At 42.5% G+C, this 17146-nt stretch overlaps 3 protein-coding genes across 6 annotated transcripts in view; 1 reads left to right on the forward strand and 2 right to left on the reverse strand.

Moving 5' to 3' along the window:
* Positions 1 to 783: 783 nt before the first annotated feature.
* Positions 784 to 10223, reverse strand: PMM2 (phosphomannomutase 2). Its single transcript, XM_083800099.1, has 8 exons — positions 10042 to 10223; positions 9628 to 9739; positions 8630 to 8706; positions 7651 to 7742; positions 6793 to 6892; positions 5682 to 5757; positions 4314 to 4429; positions 784 to 2346 (listed from the first exon to the last, which is right to left on the reverse strand). Exons 1-8 carry the CDS (start codon positions 10108 to 10110, stop codon positions 2242 to 2244), a joined length of 747 nt encoding a protein of 248 aa, XP_083656225.1. The 5' UTR covers positions 10111 to 10223; the 3' UTR covers positions 784 to 2241.
* TMEM186 (transmembrane protein 186) lies at positions 10131 to 11751 on the forward strand. The gene is made up of 2 exons (XM_083800104.1): positions 10131 to 10273; positions 10827 to 11751. Exons 1-2 carry the CDS (start codon positions 10265 to 10267, stop codon positions 11562 to 11564), a joined length of 747 nt encoding a protein of 248 aa, XP_083656230.1. The 5' UTR covers positions 10131 to 10264; the 3' UTR covers positions 11565 to 11751.
* A 2570-nt stretch (positions 11752 to 14321) lies between these two features.
* Positions 14322 to 17146, reverse strand: part of ABAT (4-aminobutyrate aminotransferase) — a 60256-nt gene continuing 57431 nt past the window's right edge. For all 4 annotated transcript variants that reach the window (XM_083800057.1, XM_083800055.1, XM_083800054.1 and 1 more), the window contains exon 16: positions 14322 to 16508. In XM_083800057.1, the coding sequence (XP_083656183.1) occupies positions 16387 to 16508 (122 nt within the window). In that variant the 3' untranslated portion in view covers positions 14322 to 16386. The remainder of the gene's footprint in view (positions 16509 to 17146) is intronic.

A 17146-nucleotide genomic window follows, 5' to 3' on the forward strand; every position in this document is an offset into this window, starting at 1 on the left:
GGTGATCAAGGCCAGAACACTGCAGAAGGTGCTCCCAAACAAAAGTCAGCAGCCAAAAATGCTGCAGCAAAGCTTTAGAAAGGCTTCAGGGGCTGAGACCCAAGGAGCTGCTGCCAAAGGCAGGAGCGCTTGTTCCTGTCCCAGCTATAAACTCACACGAGAGAAAGCACACTAGCAGCAAGGGACTATGGATTTTTTTTTTTTCCCTCTCCTGAGTGATAGACTGCTTGCTTCTCAGCTGGCAGTACAAGAGGCTGACGGTAACCTTACCTATTGGCAATGGCTGCACAGGCCTAGCAAGGTAACGTCTATGATTTGAACATATGCAGGCATGTGCATGCAGATGATCATAATTGAGGTAGAAAACAAATATGGTTTTGGTCCTGCACAGTGTTTTGCACAGGTTTTTGCTACTATAAGGAACAACTGTGAAGTGACCCCATAATTAGCTACATCACATTTGTATACATACAAAGCAGCAGCTAATAGCTTATGGGCCTCTTTTAAAGTCTCTTCTTGCACTACAAAGGGGTCTGGTCCAGTATCTGCTTTCATTTAAATGGTTGAGGCTGAATTACCCTAGAGAAGTATGCATGTGAAAAGTGTGTTAGAAGGCTAGATGTTTTCTGATGAGGGCATCAGAGCATCCCCTTCCTCATCCCTGTGGGGATTTTATTTTGTACACAAATATATATTTTTTTAACTGTTCAGTATCATGCAAACCTGAAATGCGAAGGATTCGATTAAGTCATTTAATTGTACAGACAGGCAGCATACAACAGATCTGCTTAAAATATTTTATTTGCCAAAATGACAAATTAATTTTTTTTCCATGATAAAAACATTTTTATTCTCCTTTTCTAAATCAAGCTGTTCACACAAGCGATTACTCTCCTAATTCCAGATGAGAAAAGTATTATTAACAGTTACACTGATTGTCATACTTCAATTTGAATTTTAATTGAAACATATCTCATGTCATTTATTGTAGTACTAAAAAATCTCATCTATTCATAAAGTCTCCCAGGAAAATCAGAAATGTAATTAGTGAGAAAACTGTATTTTGCTACTGCGCTCAAGTTGCTTTAGTGATAATTGTGTGGTTTTTTTTCTTCACTGTAGAGTTAAAAACATCTGCAAAAAGTATAGGTACCGTTAACTGTGCTGTGCCTTGGTACAGCAAACTGTCCTGAGGAGGTAACTAGCCCCGGCTGGTCCAGCCCTTCCAGTGGGAGTAGACTCAGCACGCCTTCTGACCACGCACCGGAATATGTATGAGGTCAGGGACTTCTGGCTCAGTTCCGCCGTTCCAACCCCAGGAAAAAAACCCCAAACCTATCTTTTACTCATCTTCCAGTTTTAAACGAGAAAATCCTAAGTGTCTTATAATTCATGTTTTCATAGCACAAGGAAATATTTAAAACGTTTGTTTTCTTAAATAGCAGCTTCAAAGACAAAACTAGGTGTAATGCCTTATGGGCCAATTTTAAGGCTATAAATCAACAGCAGGCAGATTACTTTGGGAGAGGGGACGGAGTAAAAATATAATTAGCTAAGGATTTTTAGTTTTTTTTCCCTTTTGTTCTTTTTAAACCAAAGTGATTAAAAATAGAAAGCGACAGTTCTTCCTTTTTCCCTGCACAGATTTATAAAGCATTTTATACTGTCAAGAGTATCTCAGACAATGCGTTAACATAAAGGTTTAGCACCTTTTCATGTCTTAGATTCCTGTAACATTAAGCACCAAAGAAGCAAAGAATCAATTTCTGCTATTCCTCAGCATATAGTATCCTTGCTTTCGGTCCAAGCTAGTAGTTAGTCTATGCCTGTGGAGACTGTGCTGATGCTAGAGTAGGTGCAGGTTACTCTGACCAGAAATAGCTAGTTTTTTAAAGTGAAATTAGTTACTGTTCCCAAAGTAACACTTCACAGGAAAACACATGAGACACAATAAACCCTTTTGGCCTAACTGAAACAAAACCAAACAAATAAAAAGAATAAAATCACAACTAACCAAAAAGTATTTTTGCCAATGGAAACCATGAAAGAATGATCCTAAATGAGCTGTACTGTAGTCTGAGTGGTTGGAAAGGTTCTCTTCAGTTAAAACACTTCCCTTTGGACCTGCAAAGCACTTGTTATTTATGACTGGTTGTGAAAAACGTAGTATAAAATGAAGATGATTTGCGTTATTAAGCTGTCTTAACCGTTTTGTAAGTATGACGTCTAAAAGAAAGTCTTTTACTTAAAAAATAGCTCTTCACAGATTCTTCTTGTATCCTGTGGGGATGTGACACTGTGGCCTTGTGTTCTGGAGTCTGTGAAAATTTCATAGTCGTTCCCTCCCTGAAAAGAGAAAAGGAAAGAAGAGTCTTTAACATTATTTAACTTAACTTATAGTCACAGCCTTAGGGTGGAAAAGGAGCACATAAAGACAATGCTGAAAAGACTCTGAATCACACGCCGACTTAAAAGCTTGCTAATGAATGACAATGAGGACACCTTTAAAATAGCTTCCTTAATCAAACTGAAATGTTAATCAAACTGAAATGGGCTGATTTAACTAGTGCCTGGTACTAAAGCAGAGTACTGCAGCAGTACTATGATCCTGCTAGCTCTGCAGGGGGCCGTTACATTTGCAACTGGTTACTGGGGAGAGGATGCTGATGAAAGACTTAGTCGTTCCTAACTTAGCAAATACTCAGCAGTAGCCTGATTTCTTTTTGGAAACACAAAAGCAAGTAGCATAACTAAAGAGAATTTGCAGGCAAGTTTTATTTGAGGTTTCAAACAACAACAAAAAAGTTCCCTTCAGGTTAACTTCCAAAAGAGATGGCCCTTCCTGTAAACTGAGGGACAGAAGTCTTGCCTGAGATATCATCTTCCAGAAAGCTTTAAAAACAAACTGCAAGCCACCATTTTGTGATTTTTTTTTTTGCATAACACATTTATACCACTCTGTGCTGAAACTTCTGCAGAACATCACAAACACCCGCATGAGAACTTCCTTACCCGCACATTAGCGTTGACAATGAAAGAGTAGAACTCACAGTCTAAGTTTAGCCATGGTTTTAGTTTTGTATAGCAAACCAGTATCAACTTTTTAGAATTGTTTACTTGTTAATATCCAGGTGTAAAGCTTGTTCCAGAACAGATATTTATAACTTACTTGCATTATCCTCTTCCTTCCAGCTTGGTTTCCTTCCTTTTTAGCTATATGACTTAACATTGTTGATCCTTTGCTACTGCAGCATGTTGGCCTTGCTACCTACTGGTCTGATGTGGCATTCGTAACTGGCTTCTAGTCACAGGAGAGTGAGGAAAGGCTCTTTCACAGCTGGCTGAGGTGCTGCCAAAGGTGCTACCACCTGCATGAGCAGAGATCCCTGAGAGCAACAACTTCATGTGCTACCGGAAGCGGTATCTAATTTTTGTACATTGCTTGCCACACTGCTGTCTAGTGAGAAAACAGCAACTCCTGCTACTTCACAACTGAAAATGCTGCACCAGCAATTATAGAGTTTGGGGGCAGCTGATTTTAAACCCTACACCAGAGGGAAAGCTGATTACTTTTGCAGCTGGTGTCAAGTGGGGCAGGACAACTCTTAATACAAAGCCTGTATTTTTCTTATAAAAACTTGGCTTTTCTAACTTTATAAAACTATGACATTCTTTGTAACTTATAAAATTGTAAGCTCTTATAGGACTAAGCCTTTTCTTGTGCAGCTTAGCCTGACACCATCCCTTGGCCATGTGCAGGCAGCCTGAATTTCATCCAAGTCCTTGTGTTTGCTACTACCCTTTGCTAAATCTAGTCAGTTCTCTGCCCAGTATTTTCAAAAGCCTGTGAAACAGCATATTGTGTAGCTCTCTCAGGGATCAGATATAAGTTCAGTTTCTCAGCAGGGGACTGATAAAGTGGTTAGCAAAGATACCATATGAAATTAAATGGAAAATAAATATTCACTAATCACCAGCCAAGAAAAACCTTCTATCTACAACAATCAAATAGGATTATCAGTTTTCGATGGTCAAGTCATCTATGTTTTCTAATGTAATTACAGAAGTACAATTTAAAAACACCTTCCAGTACTAACTCTGTTAAATACACTCTGCTCACTTCAGAAAACAGGAAAAATCTATGCTCGTAGCTATCTCCCAGCATTATGCTGACTGGTATTAAGCACAGGCCCACGTTTACATATATATTCTGAATTCAGTTCTTGTCAGGCGTAAGGCAATCGATTAGAACCTACACTTCTTGCAGTTTAAAATAGCATCTCCAAAATACATACATGAAACAATATACTCACTGGCATAGTCTTATCTCCAAAGAAATAAATTGTCTCGTATCCGTCTTTGGCGATGATTCCTAAGCAGTACCTCTTATCCCAGCCATCTGGGAACACATCGAAGCTTATCTGGCCTCCTAGGATAGATATGAACCAAGCAATCTCTATTATAAGAACACAGTTGTTAGGAGACAGTGAGGAAGAACAAAACTGAATAAAATTTTTAGTACAAGAAACTTTACAGCAATGCTACGAGACCCTGGAGCTGTCTTAAAAATACAGAAAGTATTTTATAGGGTACCAGTTATTACAGTTGTGACTTACTGATTATTATTTACCCATTAAACAGCTCTGAAAGTCTTGGCAACTTCCCAAACACCATTGCCTTCTCTAGAACAAATTGATTTTTTTTTTCTTTTAAGGTTACATTTAATCTTTTGACTTTTGGAAGGAAACCACGACTAAATACAGCCATTGCTGTACCATACAGTGTCTTCATCTTGTAAATACTGAGAAATAAATGTGTACGGTGTCCGAATCAGAGAAGACCTGCCTTTACTGCTGTATAGACTTTTATTGTGGATGAGATTGCTTCATACTGATATTTTTCTGTCTTTATGCAAAAGCTTTTTAAGGCTTTCAAAATAGGAAAAGGAGGAACTCAGCCTAACAGGACACTGACTAACAGGACAACATTTTTTTTACTTTACTATTACCAATACTGCACTGATATTAGATCTTACATTTTCTTTTTGCAATGTCAAGGACTAGGACAAAATGTCCCAGTTCCAAATCTATGGACTTTATCAATATGTAAGTGTATTTCCCAGTGGAAGTGAGTGTCAAAAAGGTATTTACAGCATGCTTTAGGAGAGCAGTTCACTTCTGCCTTAGTGTTTTAACACTATACCAATAATGTCACCCATATGTCTTTTATTAATTTGAAAAAAGTGAAAGGCAAGAATTTTTGTAATATAGTAGGGGGGAAAGGGAAGAAAGAAGAAATGTACGGAAAATTAAGTCCACCTTATTATCACTTTTTTTTTGTTTGCACTTGCTTTTGGATTTTTTTTCCTCTCCTTCCTCCCACTCAACGCAGCTATAGAACTGAAGAACCATGGACTACTGGAATAGTACTGATGTATTTCTGATCAAAATTGATGAGCAGAATATTTAAAAATGAGCAGAATCTGTCACACAACTAACATTGAAAGATAACGAACCGATGACAAGCAATGACGTTCTTTGTTGGTTGACTTCGCTTAAAATGCACCAAATGAAAACCTAGAAGTAAAAAAAGGCTGTACTGCATGCAGTGAGGGGACGTGATTTGTTTTAAATGATACTTAAATGAAATGGTTTTCAATTAAATTATTTCAAATGTGATACCTATAGAAAATGTGAGGCCTTTTCCTGCAAATTCTCTTCGTAAATCAGCTACAAATTTCTCTCTTATATGTTCCTTCTGTTTAAAAAAAAAAGGGGAGGGGGAAAAAAACCCATCAGCTATGTGCCGCGTTAACTCAGGAATAAAAAGACAATCAAAAAAAAAACCAAACCCACCCTCAAAGTACCCAAAGCTCCGAGTATCAGGACTCGTGCGACAGAGCTGTATTCTGTTATTACTGAAAGCATGCTGAGAGTATTTCCATGTTAATCTGTTACCAGCTTGTACAAAATAAGAGCAAAACTTGACATACATGCTGTGATATTTGCATTTCTATCTGAAAATCTTAGGATGCTAAGGATACCTCCTTAGCCTCATCTCGCAGCAGAGTTCAGTTTTACAGATGGGGCGACTGAGGCACAGGAAGAATGGTGCGACTCTTCTGACACCGTGTATTTCAAAAAGGGTATTTTCAGAATGCCTTGGGCTCCGTTAACCCAGTCACAGGCAATCGCTGCTTTTAAGGAGTTAGATTTCAGTTTTTGTATCACATCAGAAGCAGCTGTTACGGTGCAGCAGGGAACAGAACTCTGACACCATGGCTCAGATTCATTTCAACCTCCCACGTTTAGCTGTGTACAAAGGAAAATAAATGAGATCAAATAGTTTGATCTCGATTTTTAAGTTCTGCTTTAAAAGGCTTGGAGAGTTGAGAAGAAAAGGAATAGTTTTATTGACTTGAATGGATGTAGGCTGGATATACTAAAGAGCGCTGCAGATAAGTACGGTTTTGTCTATGACAGGGTTTTTCAGGAACACGTACGTGAAGGTAGGACATTCAGTACTCTGGACATAGGGTTAAAAGAAACATGAGCCAAGCCCACCTCTTCTGCAAGTCATCTCAGTTAACTGTTGCAACAAAAAACTAACTAACTACTGTATATATTTTCTGAAGTCTGAAGAAAGAAATTAGTTAAAAACACACAGAAAAGATTAAAATGAAATACTGAACGAAGTATAGAAGGTTCCTTTTTTTTTTTTTTTTTAAATCATAACCTGGCTATAACTGCCTCTTCCAGAAGAGTTGGATATTTTTCAAGAGTTGTAACTCACCTTATCAAGTTCATAGAACTCAATTCGTTCCTCCTGGCTGCAGCTTCTTCCAATGGGGGACACGTTCAACATCCCGTTACGGAATTCAATAAAAGTGCCCCTGGAAAAAAAAGAAGTGATTAACAAGACAGAAAATAGATGAAAAATTGTTCAAAATACTGAGTATCATGATGAGGTTTCATTTAATTCTAAGAACAGTAGGAATCAGATGTCTCCTTCAGGCTCTCATTGTATGCATAAAACAAATATAGGAACCAGCATTACTGACATGAGGGAATCTTTTGGACTTTTATTTGACTCTAGCAACCTCAACGTCATCACTACTGACTTTTAAAGGTATGATTTGTTTTAAAAATGTGACTGGAGCATCCTGTCAACCAGACGTTCAGCCACTAGCATGCCAGTCTGTCATCTTTTAGGTGAAACAGCAAAAAAGAATCTTGGCAGAGTTTCTAGCTAGCCTCACGTGGTAGATATTACTGACTCGAGCAGCTGCACCCTCGCAAACACACAGAATTGATCTTAATTCATACTTCTCATCTCTGGAAAGCATTATGCTGCTGAATTCCAGACTTATCAAGGAATACTCCTACTCAAAAATTGAACTTCCTTCCCTCTCAAATGAGTGATCAATTGGTATTTCAAGTTCTGATTGAAAAGGCTGAAAAAATTCTACATTTTCACCTGCTCCACTTGGGAGCTTGTCTCTATATGCACGGATTGATCTCTGTTTCATGTCTACAGTGTTCCTAAAACACAAATTATTCATTTTTTTAATGAGAAGTCAGCTTTACATCCCAATGCTCAACACTATAACGTGGAGAATATGGTGATCCCGAGACGCGTGTATGCACATACCTTTTCTTTGGCAGTTTAATCTTTGCAATATAACTCAGGCAGTAGTTGATTAGATCTTGAAGTATGTCCTCACCCAGGTAACCCTGAATGTTCTAACACAATAAATACCATTTAACTGAGGGTCCAGAATATGAGATTCCAAAAATAAGTCACACAGAAAACACAGATATTAGATAATCAGATATGGATAATACCACAAAGAAATAGTCCTTCAATAAGTAAGTCTCAAGTGATGCACTCATGGTACTAACTTAAGGATCCCATTTTTCTTTTTGCTTACTTTGTTCTGCTTTGTTTTTTTAACCATAAAAACAAACACTCATTTAATATGCTCCCTACTAGTACTTGCTTTACAAGGAAACATCGCCAAAGAGAGCAAACCTAGAAAGACAATTGCAGTTAATGTCTGCTGCAGCCATGCATGAGGAATGGAGATTGTGACTGCAGTAAACTGGAAACCACCGCTCAAAGTCAGTGATTTCAGCCAGGATCTCTTAAATTTTTCATCACCATTACTTATGTTGAAACAATGTATGTGACTAAAGTATCTAGAATCAGTTGTTTATTCATTTAGAATACCTTCCAGCATATATAGCGTATCAGAATGTATGCTCTGAATACTAAAAAGTATCTGCATTAGAGTTAAAAGAAACTTTCTAAACTCTAAGGCCTAACAGACATCAGCTAGGAAGTGCCAGCTTCCATAGGAACTCCAGGGGCAGAGGCCTGGCCATGTGTCCTATGGTTGAGGTGAGGGAAATGCTGTTCCAGGATTTTCACTGTTCTTATCTGATCGGATGTTCCAGACTCCAGATGTGCTTTTGAGAATATCAGAGAGCGAAAAGATCTGCTACAGAAGTAACATACGGAAACAGCAGAAATTTTGGCCTTAATGAGGGTGATTATAGAAGACTGCACTGTAGCAAGAAAGCAAAATCTTGTTTAGAAAATTTCACCTTACTGGAAATTTCGCACTTACCTGCTTGCTGAAGAATTTCCCATCTTTGTATGCTACAAGACCATTTTCCGGAAACACGTAGTCAAATTTTTCAACCACTACAACCAAACAAAAACTTAGTAACTTTCCCTATACTTCCCCTATATTCTTAAGGTAGAATTGTCTTACACATTACGTAGGTTAAAATACAGCAAACATTAGATCATAAAGTGTGAAAGATTCAGCAGTATAACATCAAGCACAAGATTAAAACCACTGATTTCTCTCCAAGATTAGCACACACCTCAAATCACATTTAAGTCTTTCAGTCAAGTTATTTCTATTTTTGCTTAAAGTCTCTTCTGCAAACATGTTCATTTGCATTAAATGTACGGGGCTGAATATGTCAAACACTGCAAAAACTTGACACGCAGCCAGGACAGACAACAAATAAAACACTACTGTTTCAGGTCTGCTTTCTCAGTGGTACCAACCTACAGGAGATGACTGAGAGTTGTGAGAATCCCGCTGCAATGCAAAAGGAGATGGCTTACCGGGGACCACTCCTACGCCAAACAAATTCTGACTTACGCAGGCATCACAGGCTATCAGTGGCATCAATTAAGTAGAGACCATTCAGGAGTCTCTCAAAAGACTAACAAGCATTCATCTCTGCACAGTAACCCCACTGCTAACGACATCAGGTCCTCTGTGTGCAGAGGAGCCTGCACACACGCATGTAACACGTAGTTACATGTTAAGACACCAGCGAGACGGATGCCTTCCCAGGCGCTGTCACGGGGTCGGGATTTCACTGTTCACAGCGATCCCTTAAGAACACACGGAAATGCCTGCAGAACACAGACACTGCTTGCAGGTTGTAAATGCCTGTCAACAGCTGCTCATAAATGGTGTGCAACGTGTGAGAAAGGAAAGGTTTACAGCAAGGAAGGAGGAAGACGAGCAGGGTTAACATTTAACCTTCACGACTTCCTTCCGAGCAGCCCCGGGCGCCAGATTGCGTCAGCCTCCATCCTTACCGTCATCGCCAAGCTGCTCCTTGATCTTCTCGAAATCCGAGCCTCCGACAACCCCAACTTTCACCTTCTGGCGCAGCCTCTGCAGGAACTCGGCCATCTCGGCCGTGATTTTCTAGATGCCAAAACAAAGCAGTTCGGGCTGTCAGCGCCTTGGCGCCAGCACCTGCATCTTGCAGTGCCCGTTAAACCCCAGCAAAACCGCGCAGAGCTTTCAGAAGCGAGGGCCGCTTTTCTCTTTGTTGCCTTTTTTTTTTTTTTGGCAGTGAACGTGGCCGGCAAGGACCCGAGGCGGCCCGCCCCAGCCCGCCCTGCTGCCCGCCGTGCCCCAAGGGCCCGCCGCCGGTACCGCGGCGGGTGCGGCCCTGTCAGCTCGGCCCGGCCCGGCCCGGCCCGCCCCGCGCCCCGGGCACTCGCCTGCCGCGGCGCCGTCAGGGTGCCGTCCACGTCGAAGAGGCAGAGCGCGGCGCGCTGCGGCGGCGCCATAGCGGCACGGCCGGCGGCGGGCGGCACTGGGCGGGCCGGGAGGAAGCGGAGCCGCGAGGAGGCCGCCGGGAAGCGCCCTGCCCGCCTCCCCTCCGCCCCTTCCCTTCGCCTCCGCGCCTTCCTCTCCCGGCAGGCGGCGCGGGGCGGCGGCGCCATGGCGCTGGTGAGCTGGGGGGGGGGCTGCGGCCGCCTCAGGGGGAGCGGGGCGGCGGGGCAGGAGGGGCCAAGCCGAGGGGGGGCCGTGCTGAGGGCCCCCCGGTGCCCGCCGGTGCCGGCAGCCGTCCCCTCCCCTCCCCTCCCCTCCCGCTCGTGTAGCGGTGGTGCTCGTGTTCCTCTCCCCTTCGTGGGGTTGCGTCCGCTTTTCGCTGTTTTTCCGAAATTTCTGTTTAATTGGTGGTTTCGCACTTCGCTGGCCCCGGGTTCTCCTCGCTTTGCTCTGGCAGCATCTCGTAGCCGCGGACTTCGCGTTTTGATGCTCCTAAAAAATGCCAAACTCCGGCGAAGCAGGGGGTGCCGTCAGGTCGGGCTCAGCTAGCTGGCCGCGGCCCCAGCCGTGCTATAAAAGCGTTTTTTCCCCCCTCCCCCAGCCGCAGGAGGTGCGGGTGCGAGCACCCCTCCCGCCGGCACCGCTGCGCGGCCGGGCCCGCCGCCGGCCGGTGCGAGGCGGGTGCGCGGGGGGGCCTCGTGTGGTGACCTGCGGGGTCGTCTCCTTACAGGTGCGGCTCTGCCGGGTTGGGACCGGTGTCCACGCGGCGCCAGCCTCGGGGCGATGCCTACGGAGTGAGCTCCGGGCGAGGACGCGGGAAGCAGCAGCTGCTCGCCCTCCCTGTTTCTTTGGTACCTGGGTGCGTTTACAGCCACGGCACCGGCAAATTGGCGGTGTTAGTGCTCGTCTGGAGACACAGCGAGTGCCACCTGCGCGTCTGTGCGCTTCGGCTCCTGCTGCTGTGGTCCAACAAGCGGCTGTAGCTGAGGAAGCAGAGGAGTTCAAAGTGGTCTACAGCTTTCCGGGGATTAAGTACTGCAGGGTGCTGTCGAGGCTGAAGCTGCTGCAGACTGCGACAACCCTGGCTGTGCTGCCTCCCGTCTGCTACCTCTATCTGCAAGGCCAGGTTTCTCAGCCTGTCCTCCTGTACACAACTGGCGTTGCTTTCTTTGCTGGTGTGATGTTGTATGGTATGAGCTATTTTTTCAGACGAATTATTGGATTAATCTACCTAAGTGAAAGTGGCAGAACTGTCAAAGTGGCCCACTTGACATTTTGGGGAAAACGGAATGACATTTACTGTCCCATAGACACAGTGATGACTTCAGATGAAGCTGGAGATGTCAAAGGGGAGCTACTTCTCCAGTTCAAACGATATAACAGTAAAGATACCTTGTATTTTACGACTAAATATGGCCAGGTTGTAGACAAACAGAAGTTCAGGCAAATATTTGGAGAACTTCAGTGATACAATAACAAATTTCCAGTAATTCTGCTTGTTGCGTTGTTCCTTGTGCTTATTCTTCTATGAAGTCTTTGATAAACTGACATACTTATGTCATTTTCCTGTGTGACGTCTGCTGGTGAGTGTGCTCATCATGGAAAGTAGAAATGGTAGTGAACAATCCAGTTGATTAAACATCTTTGTAGCTAGTTTATGGTGTGAGCAAGATCACTTTTGTTTCACAGTGAGTGTGCCCGGTATTGCTGTCACATTGCTGTTCTAAGACTTACAAGCTCATGCGTTAACAAGCTGTAAATAATACATATAATACTGCAAAAGTTCTGTCAGATTTTGAAGGCATTGTTAAAGAAATGATACATTGTCCAGCTCTTAAGAGCACACAGGGACGATGGCTGTGAGTCCATCTTCAGGGAAGTGAACAAAACTTGGCAGCACAGCGATGTGTTGTGCTAGACGAGCTGATGGTTCAGTCCTGGTGTAAAATTAAAGACTGGGACAGCACTTCAGGAGCCTCTAACACAAATTTATTTCCCACTGAAATACAGGAAGAATGTCCCTAAGCTATGATGCTATGAATTACAGGGACAGTGTATGATCAATCCCTTTTTTTTTTTCCAGTTTATATCCTAATAATTGCAATCTTTATCATCTGGAAATCTGGAGCTACTTGTCCTTCTTTGCATGTATTCATGTTTATGCTTGTTTTAGGCTGTATGTTTGTATGACATTTAATCACTACTGTAACCACTGCTGTCACCACTGCTGTTTGTGGTGAATGGAGTTAAATCCAGGTGGAGGCCGGTCACTAGTGGAGTCCCCCAGAGCTCAGTACTGGGGCCAGTTCTCTTTAATATCTTTATCGATGACCTGGATGAGGGGATCGAGTGCACCCTCAGTAAGTTTGCAGACCACACCAAGCTAAGTGCGTGTGTCGATCTGCTCGAGGGTAGGAAGGCTCTGCAGGAGGATCTGGATAGGCTGGACTGATGGGCTGAGGCCAACTGTATGAGGTTCAACAAGGCCAAGTGCCGGGTCCTGCACCTGGGGCACAACAACCCCAAGCAGAGCTACAGGCTGGGAGATGAGTGGCTGGAAAGCTGCCTGGCAGAGAAGGACCTGGGAGCATTGGTTGATAGTCGGCTGAATATGAGCCAGCAGTGTGCCCAGGTGGCCAAGAAGGCCAACAGCATCCTGGCTTGTATAAGAAGCAGTGTGGCCAGCAGGGCTAGGGAAGTGATTGTCCCCCTGTATTCGGCTCTGGTGAGGCCGCACCTCGAGTACTGTGTTCAGTTTTGGGCCCCTCGCTACAAGAAGGACGTGGACGTGCTCGAGAGAGTCCAGAGAAGGGCAACGAAGCTGGTGAGGGGTCTGGAGAACAAGTCTTACGAGGAGCGGCTGAGGGAGCTGGGCTTGTTCAGCCTGGAGAAGAGGAGGCTCAGGGGAGACCTCATCGCTCTCTATAGGTACCTTAAAGGAGGCTGTAGCGAGGTGGGGGTTGGTCTGTTCTCCTACGTGCCTGGTGACAGGACGAGGGGGAATGGGCTAAAGTTGTGCCAGGGGAGGTTTAGGTTGGATGTTAGGAAGAACTTCTTTACTGAAAGGGTTGTTAGGCATTGGAATGGGCTGCCCAGGGAAGTGGTTGAGTCACCATCCCTGGAGGTCTTTAAAAGACGTTTAGATGTAGAGCTTAGTGATATGGTTTAGTGGAGGACTTGTTAGTGTTAGGTCAGAGGTTGGACTAGGTGATCTTGGAGGTCTCTTCCAACCTAGATGATTCTGTGATTCTGTAACTCTTAAGTTCCAAAAACTGCAGTAAATGTTGCCAAAAATTATCTTAGACTACATGAATTCAACAACCTTCTGTTTACTACACCATAGATAACAGCTTAGCCTGAGAACCCAGTCCTCTAGAGCACCACTTGATTTGTTTGCTCACTTGGGCATACTTTAACATGGACAGTGCCCTTGCCAAATACCCTTCCACTTACTGGATTTGCATACCTCCTTCCCACCCCCAGGCTGATTTTACCTGAAATGAAAACAGGTAAGACAACTAAAAGCTATGTTGAATTAAAGCTGAAGATGAAACGTGTAGTTTGTGTTCTCTGTAAGTTGGAGCGTTGATCGCCTCACCACATGTATCCTGAAGGATGCTGGTTTCATTCTGTGGTGTTAGTATGATTCCTTCTTTGCCAAACCCTCCACAGAAACAAAGAAGCAAGATTTAAACCTGAGAAAGAATCAAATCTGATCACTTTTAACAGGTAGGATTTTTATTTTGGAATTGTCACAAGCAAGGCAACTCCTTACACCGCTCTTCTAGCTATTAGTTCATTTGGAATTATGGCAAATAAGCTAAACTTCACCAAGAGCAAAGTCTGGAGAATTCTTTTCACTGTTTCTTTCTCAGGCCTATTGAAACCTCTGTCTCTTGGTGGATCAGCAGATGCAGGTAAGTAAAACTGGCATTATAACGTGCAGCCTAATCATGATTTACTATTTACTCAGGTGAAACTTCTCCTAATGGGGTCCTTATTATTTTAAATTTTGGCTAATACCAAATGGTGCAGCAATATCAAAAGGAAAATATTTTTCCTTGGCTTAAACACTATGGCAGCAAAGTATGGGTTGACTGAAGTGGATTGCATGCTTATAGCAAGTTTTCTGGAGGTTTGTCTGTCTTCGTAAGAATATATTTAATAAGCACTAGTGATTCAGTTTAGGCATATGCTAGGTTTAAAACAAAGAGTCTTGGAGAACTTCAATTATAAATATTTTATTTAAGAATATTGATTACACGAGATGTCTTTTTTTTATGAATCTGTGTGCAGTTACTAGATACACCATGAAGTGTAGTTAAGTATTTGTTTAAACATTTATTTTGGCACTGTCCACAGTATGCTGTAAACAATATTAACTTTATATACTTCAGCTGCAGTGCTTCCTATGTATTCTCTAACATGATTTCATCAATATGTTGTACACAATTATACAGTTACTGAGTGTCAGTAAAAATTATAAAAACACCTAGAGTATTCATAATAAAAGTGAAGATGTGGTAAGACTTCAAATTACTGGACCTTTGCTTCTGTAGAAGTACAAGACTTGCTAGAGACACTTACTAAAACTACTGCACTGATATGTTGAACGAACTAATTCCCAGAATGTGGTCAAACACAGTTCTTGTTTTGACTTTCCTCTTGATGATAATACTCTTATGAGGACAGTGATGACAGTGAGGTTTTGTTGAACACCAATCCACCAGTCCTTTCTCCAGATTTCAACAACCTCTGTTCAAAAACCTGCCTGGGTTCTGACCAGCTGGTACCAGAATTCTGGGTTCTGCAGAGAGGTTTATAGAAATCCCATTATTTCTAAGCTAGCAGAAGTCAGCTTTCTTGAGTTGTCCAATACCAGTAGTCAAAAATAGGAAAATGGGAAAACCATGATTAAAACTTACCAAAGCAGGTAAGAAACCTTTCACAGTTTGGCAGCTTTATTAAACATATATAAATCCTTTAACTGCTCTGTCTCTTATGTACTTAAAAATTGCTGATAGGGCAACTGTAAAGTCTAAAAGTGGTCCCTCTTTTTTGGTGCATAAATACAAAAGTTAAACTTGCTAAGGAAAAGTCAGATGCCTGCTAGCCAAAGAAAGAGAAGGGAAAAAAAAAAGCACCAGAACTAGTTCAAGTCAGCCTTAAGCAAATAGTAAAGAGTACATAGTAAAGAGATGTCCAGAACAATTCTCTGAAGAGGAGAAAAGTAACAAAGCGTTGCAACTTTTTCATCTTGTGGCTTTCTAGAAGACCTCTGAAGCATCAATAACTTAAGAGTAACCTATTAGATCAACACAACTACTTTGCGTTACAATGTGCAGTTAGGACTAGGCCTTCACTGTAGTGGCTCTGATGTCAGGTAATGGCTAAGAGCAAGCAATTCTGCTGTAGTTCTACAACATCCTTATTCATGTAGAACTTGTAATAGCTAAATTAATGGCTATTATGGCATATTATGGGCAAATGGTAAAATAAGCCCAAATAATTTGAGATTGCTGACAGAGATGGAAATAATGTGCTTCACACAATTCTTTAAGTTTTGTCAAATTACATACAGCTCAGCATAGCTTTCTCTTCTCTAATTGTAAGAGAAGTCAAGAGTTTTAAAATCCAGGACAAGGAAAGAAGTACTTCACTTCTACTCATGGCACTGCACATGTGGCTGCGTGCATCAGTGCCGCTGAAGCAGTATGTATAGGCTAAAGGCTAGGTAGAGCAGTGTCATGATCCAGGTGGTATGGCAGACTTCAGTATTCAGGGGAGTAAAGCTTGAAATTATTTTGTAAAATATTGTACTTGGCAGTGGTGGAAAGCAAAGCTTTCCCTGAAACACCTCTTTTGTTCCATCTACCATTAGAGAATGGCACTTTCTGCATGGCAGGCATGTGGCTTTTAATACTTGTTGCTGCTTCTGGACACAAGTAAAGCTACTGGGATTATCTGTGAAAACAGACTGTACCAGGTCGTATTTAGACAACTTAGTCAGGGCCATGGATGCATGGAGGACTCTGCAATTAATAGGACCCACGGATGGAGGGCCACCGCTTCTGTGCACAGTGTAGGACAGCTGCGGGTACCTGCTGGTGACCAGTACCAATACTCTGCCTGGGTCGAGTTTGCATGGAGCAGCGTGCCTTGGGCAGCATTACAGACAGAACACAACCCTTAGTTTATGACTTTACACTTATCTTGTAAGTGGAGAAGACATGAATTAATGCAAACTAATCTCATAATCAGTTAGTTGTTCAGTGTAAGAGAACGGCTTTTTACTTGAAGTTTGCTAAGATGTCACTGAAAATGTTCAGAAAGAGGTGCGCGTGATGATCCTTGAAGATCAGCGTTGGACGAAAACGGATTGATCTGTCACCACAGCCTCCCAGTACAACACCTAAGACAAAAAGAGTTTCTTTAGTCATTTCCACCATTGTGAGAACTGCATTTTCTGAATATTTGGCAATGTTCACATCATTGGGGAGGGGCAACAGAAGCTTCCCAAGTCACTGCTAACCATACAGTCACACAGAGTATCATCAGTTGGTGGTGTACTGTGAAGCAAATGGCTCTACCTTTTCTCTCTGCTGGCTTAGTTTTCAAGAACAAAACATTACTGATGTCTTTTACACTCTAAAATTTCATTTCACAGTAGTTAGATGCATCACACCTGCTTCTTTCAAGAGCTATAAGTAACAAAAACCTGACAGCTGCAAACCCAGGACCCACAGTTAAATTCAAAGAGGATATTAGGTTTCAGAGCATGAGGTTCTCCTCCTGAAACACGGGCTTGTCTACAGCCCATGTAGTAAAAGGGGCAGGCAGTTGTAGATCCCCATTTTAGGCAACTCAATATATTTTGTTATTAGGTATTACATAAAATTCCATGTCCTCCCTGAGTTTTCCTGTGTGACAGTTAACTTCAATTTTCCTGATCTGTTTCTAGAAGTAAGCCATGCCTAGGTTCACTGCAGAGGAATATTAAAGTGACATCAGAAATACATGACCTGCATAGGCCTCTTTAGTAACATCAGA

The sequence above is a fragment of the Anser anser genome (assembly GCF_964211835.1).
Source record: "Anser anser genome assembly, chromosome: 15".
NCBI classification, from domain to species: Eukaryota; Metazoa; Chordata; class Aves; order Anseriformes; family Anatidae; genus Anser; species Anser anser.

Excerpts from the sequence above, each read along its gene's own strand:
- PMM2 (XM_083800099.1), bottom strand. The coding sequence starts at position 10,110 with ATGGCGCCGCCGCAGCGCGCCGCGCTCTGCCTCTTCGACGTGGACGGC. Across the intron at positions 5,758-6,792 it reads AGTTCTATGAACTTGATAAG|AAGGAACATATAAGAGAGAA; the intron begins GTGAGTTACAAC and ends TTTTTTAAACAG. Across the intron at positions 2,347-4,313 it reads TTGGAGATAAGACTATGCCA|GGAGGGAACGACTATGAAAT; the intron begins GTGAGTATATTG and ends TTCTCTTTTCAG.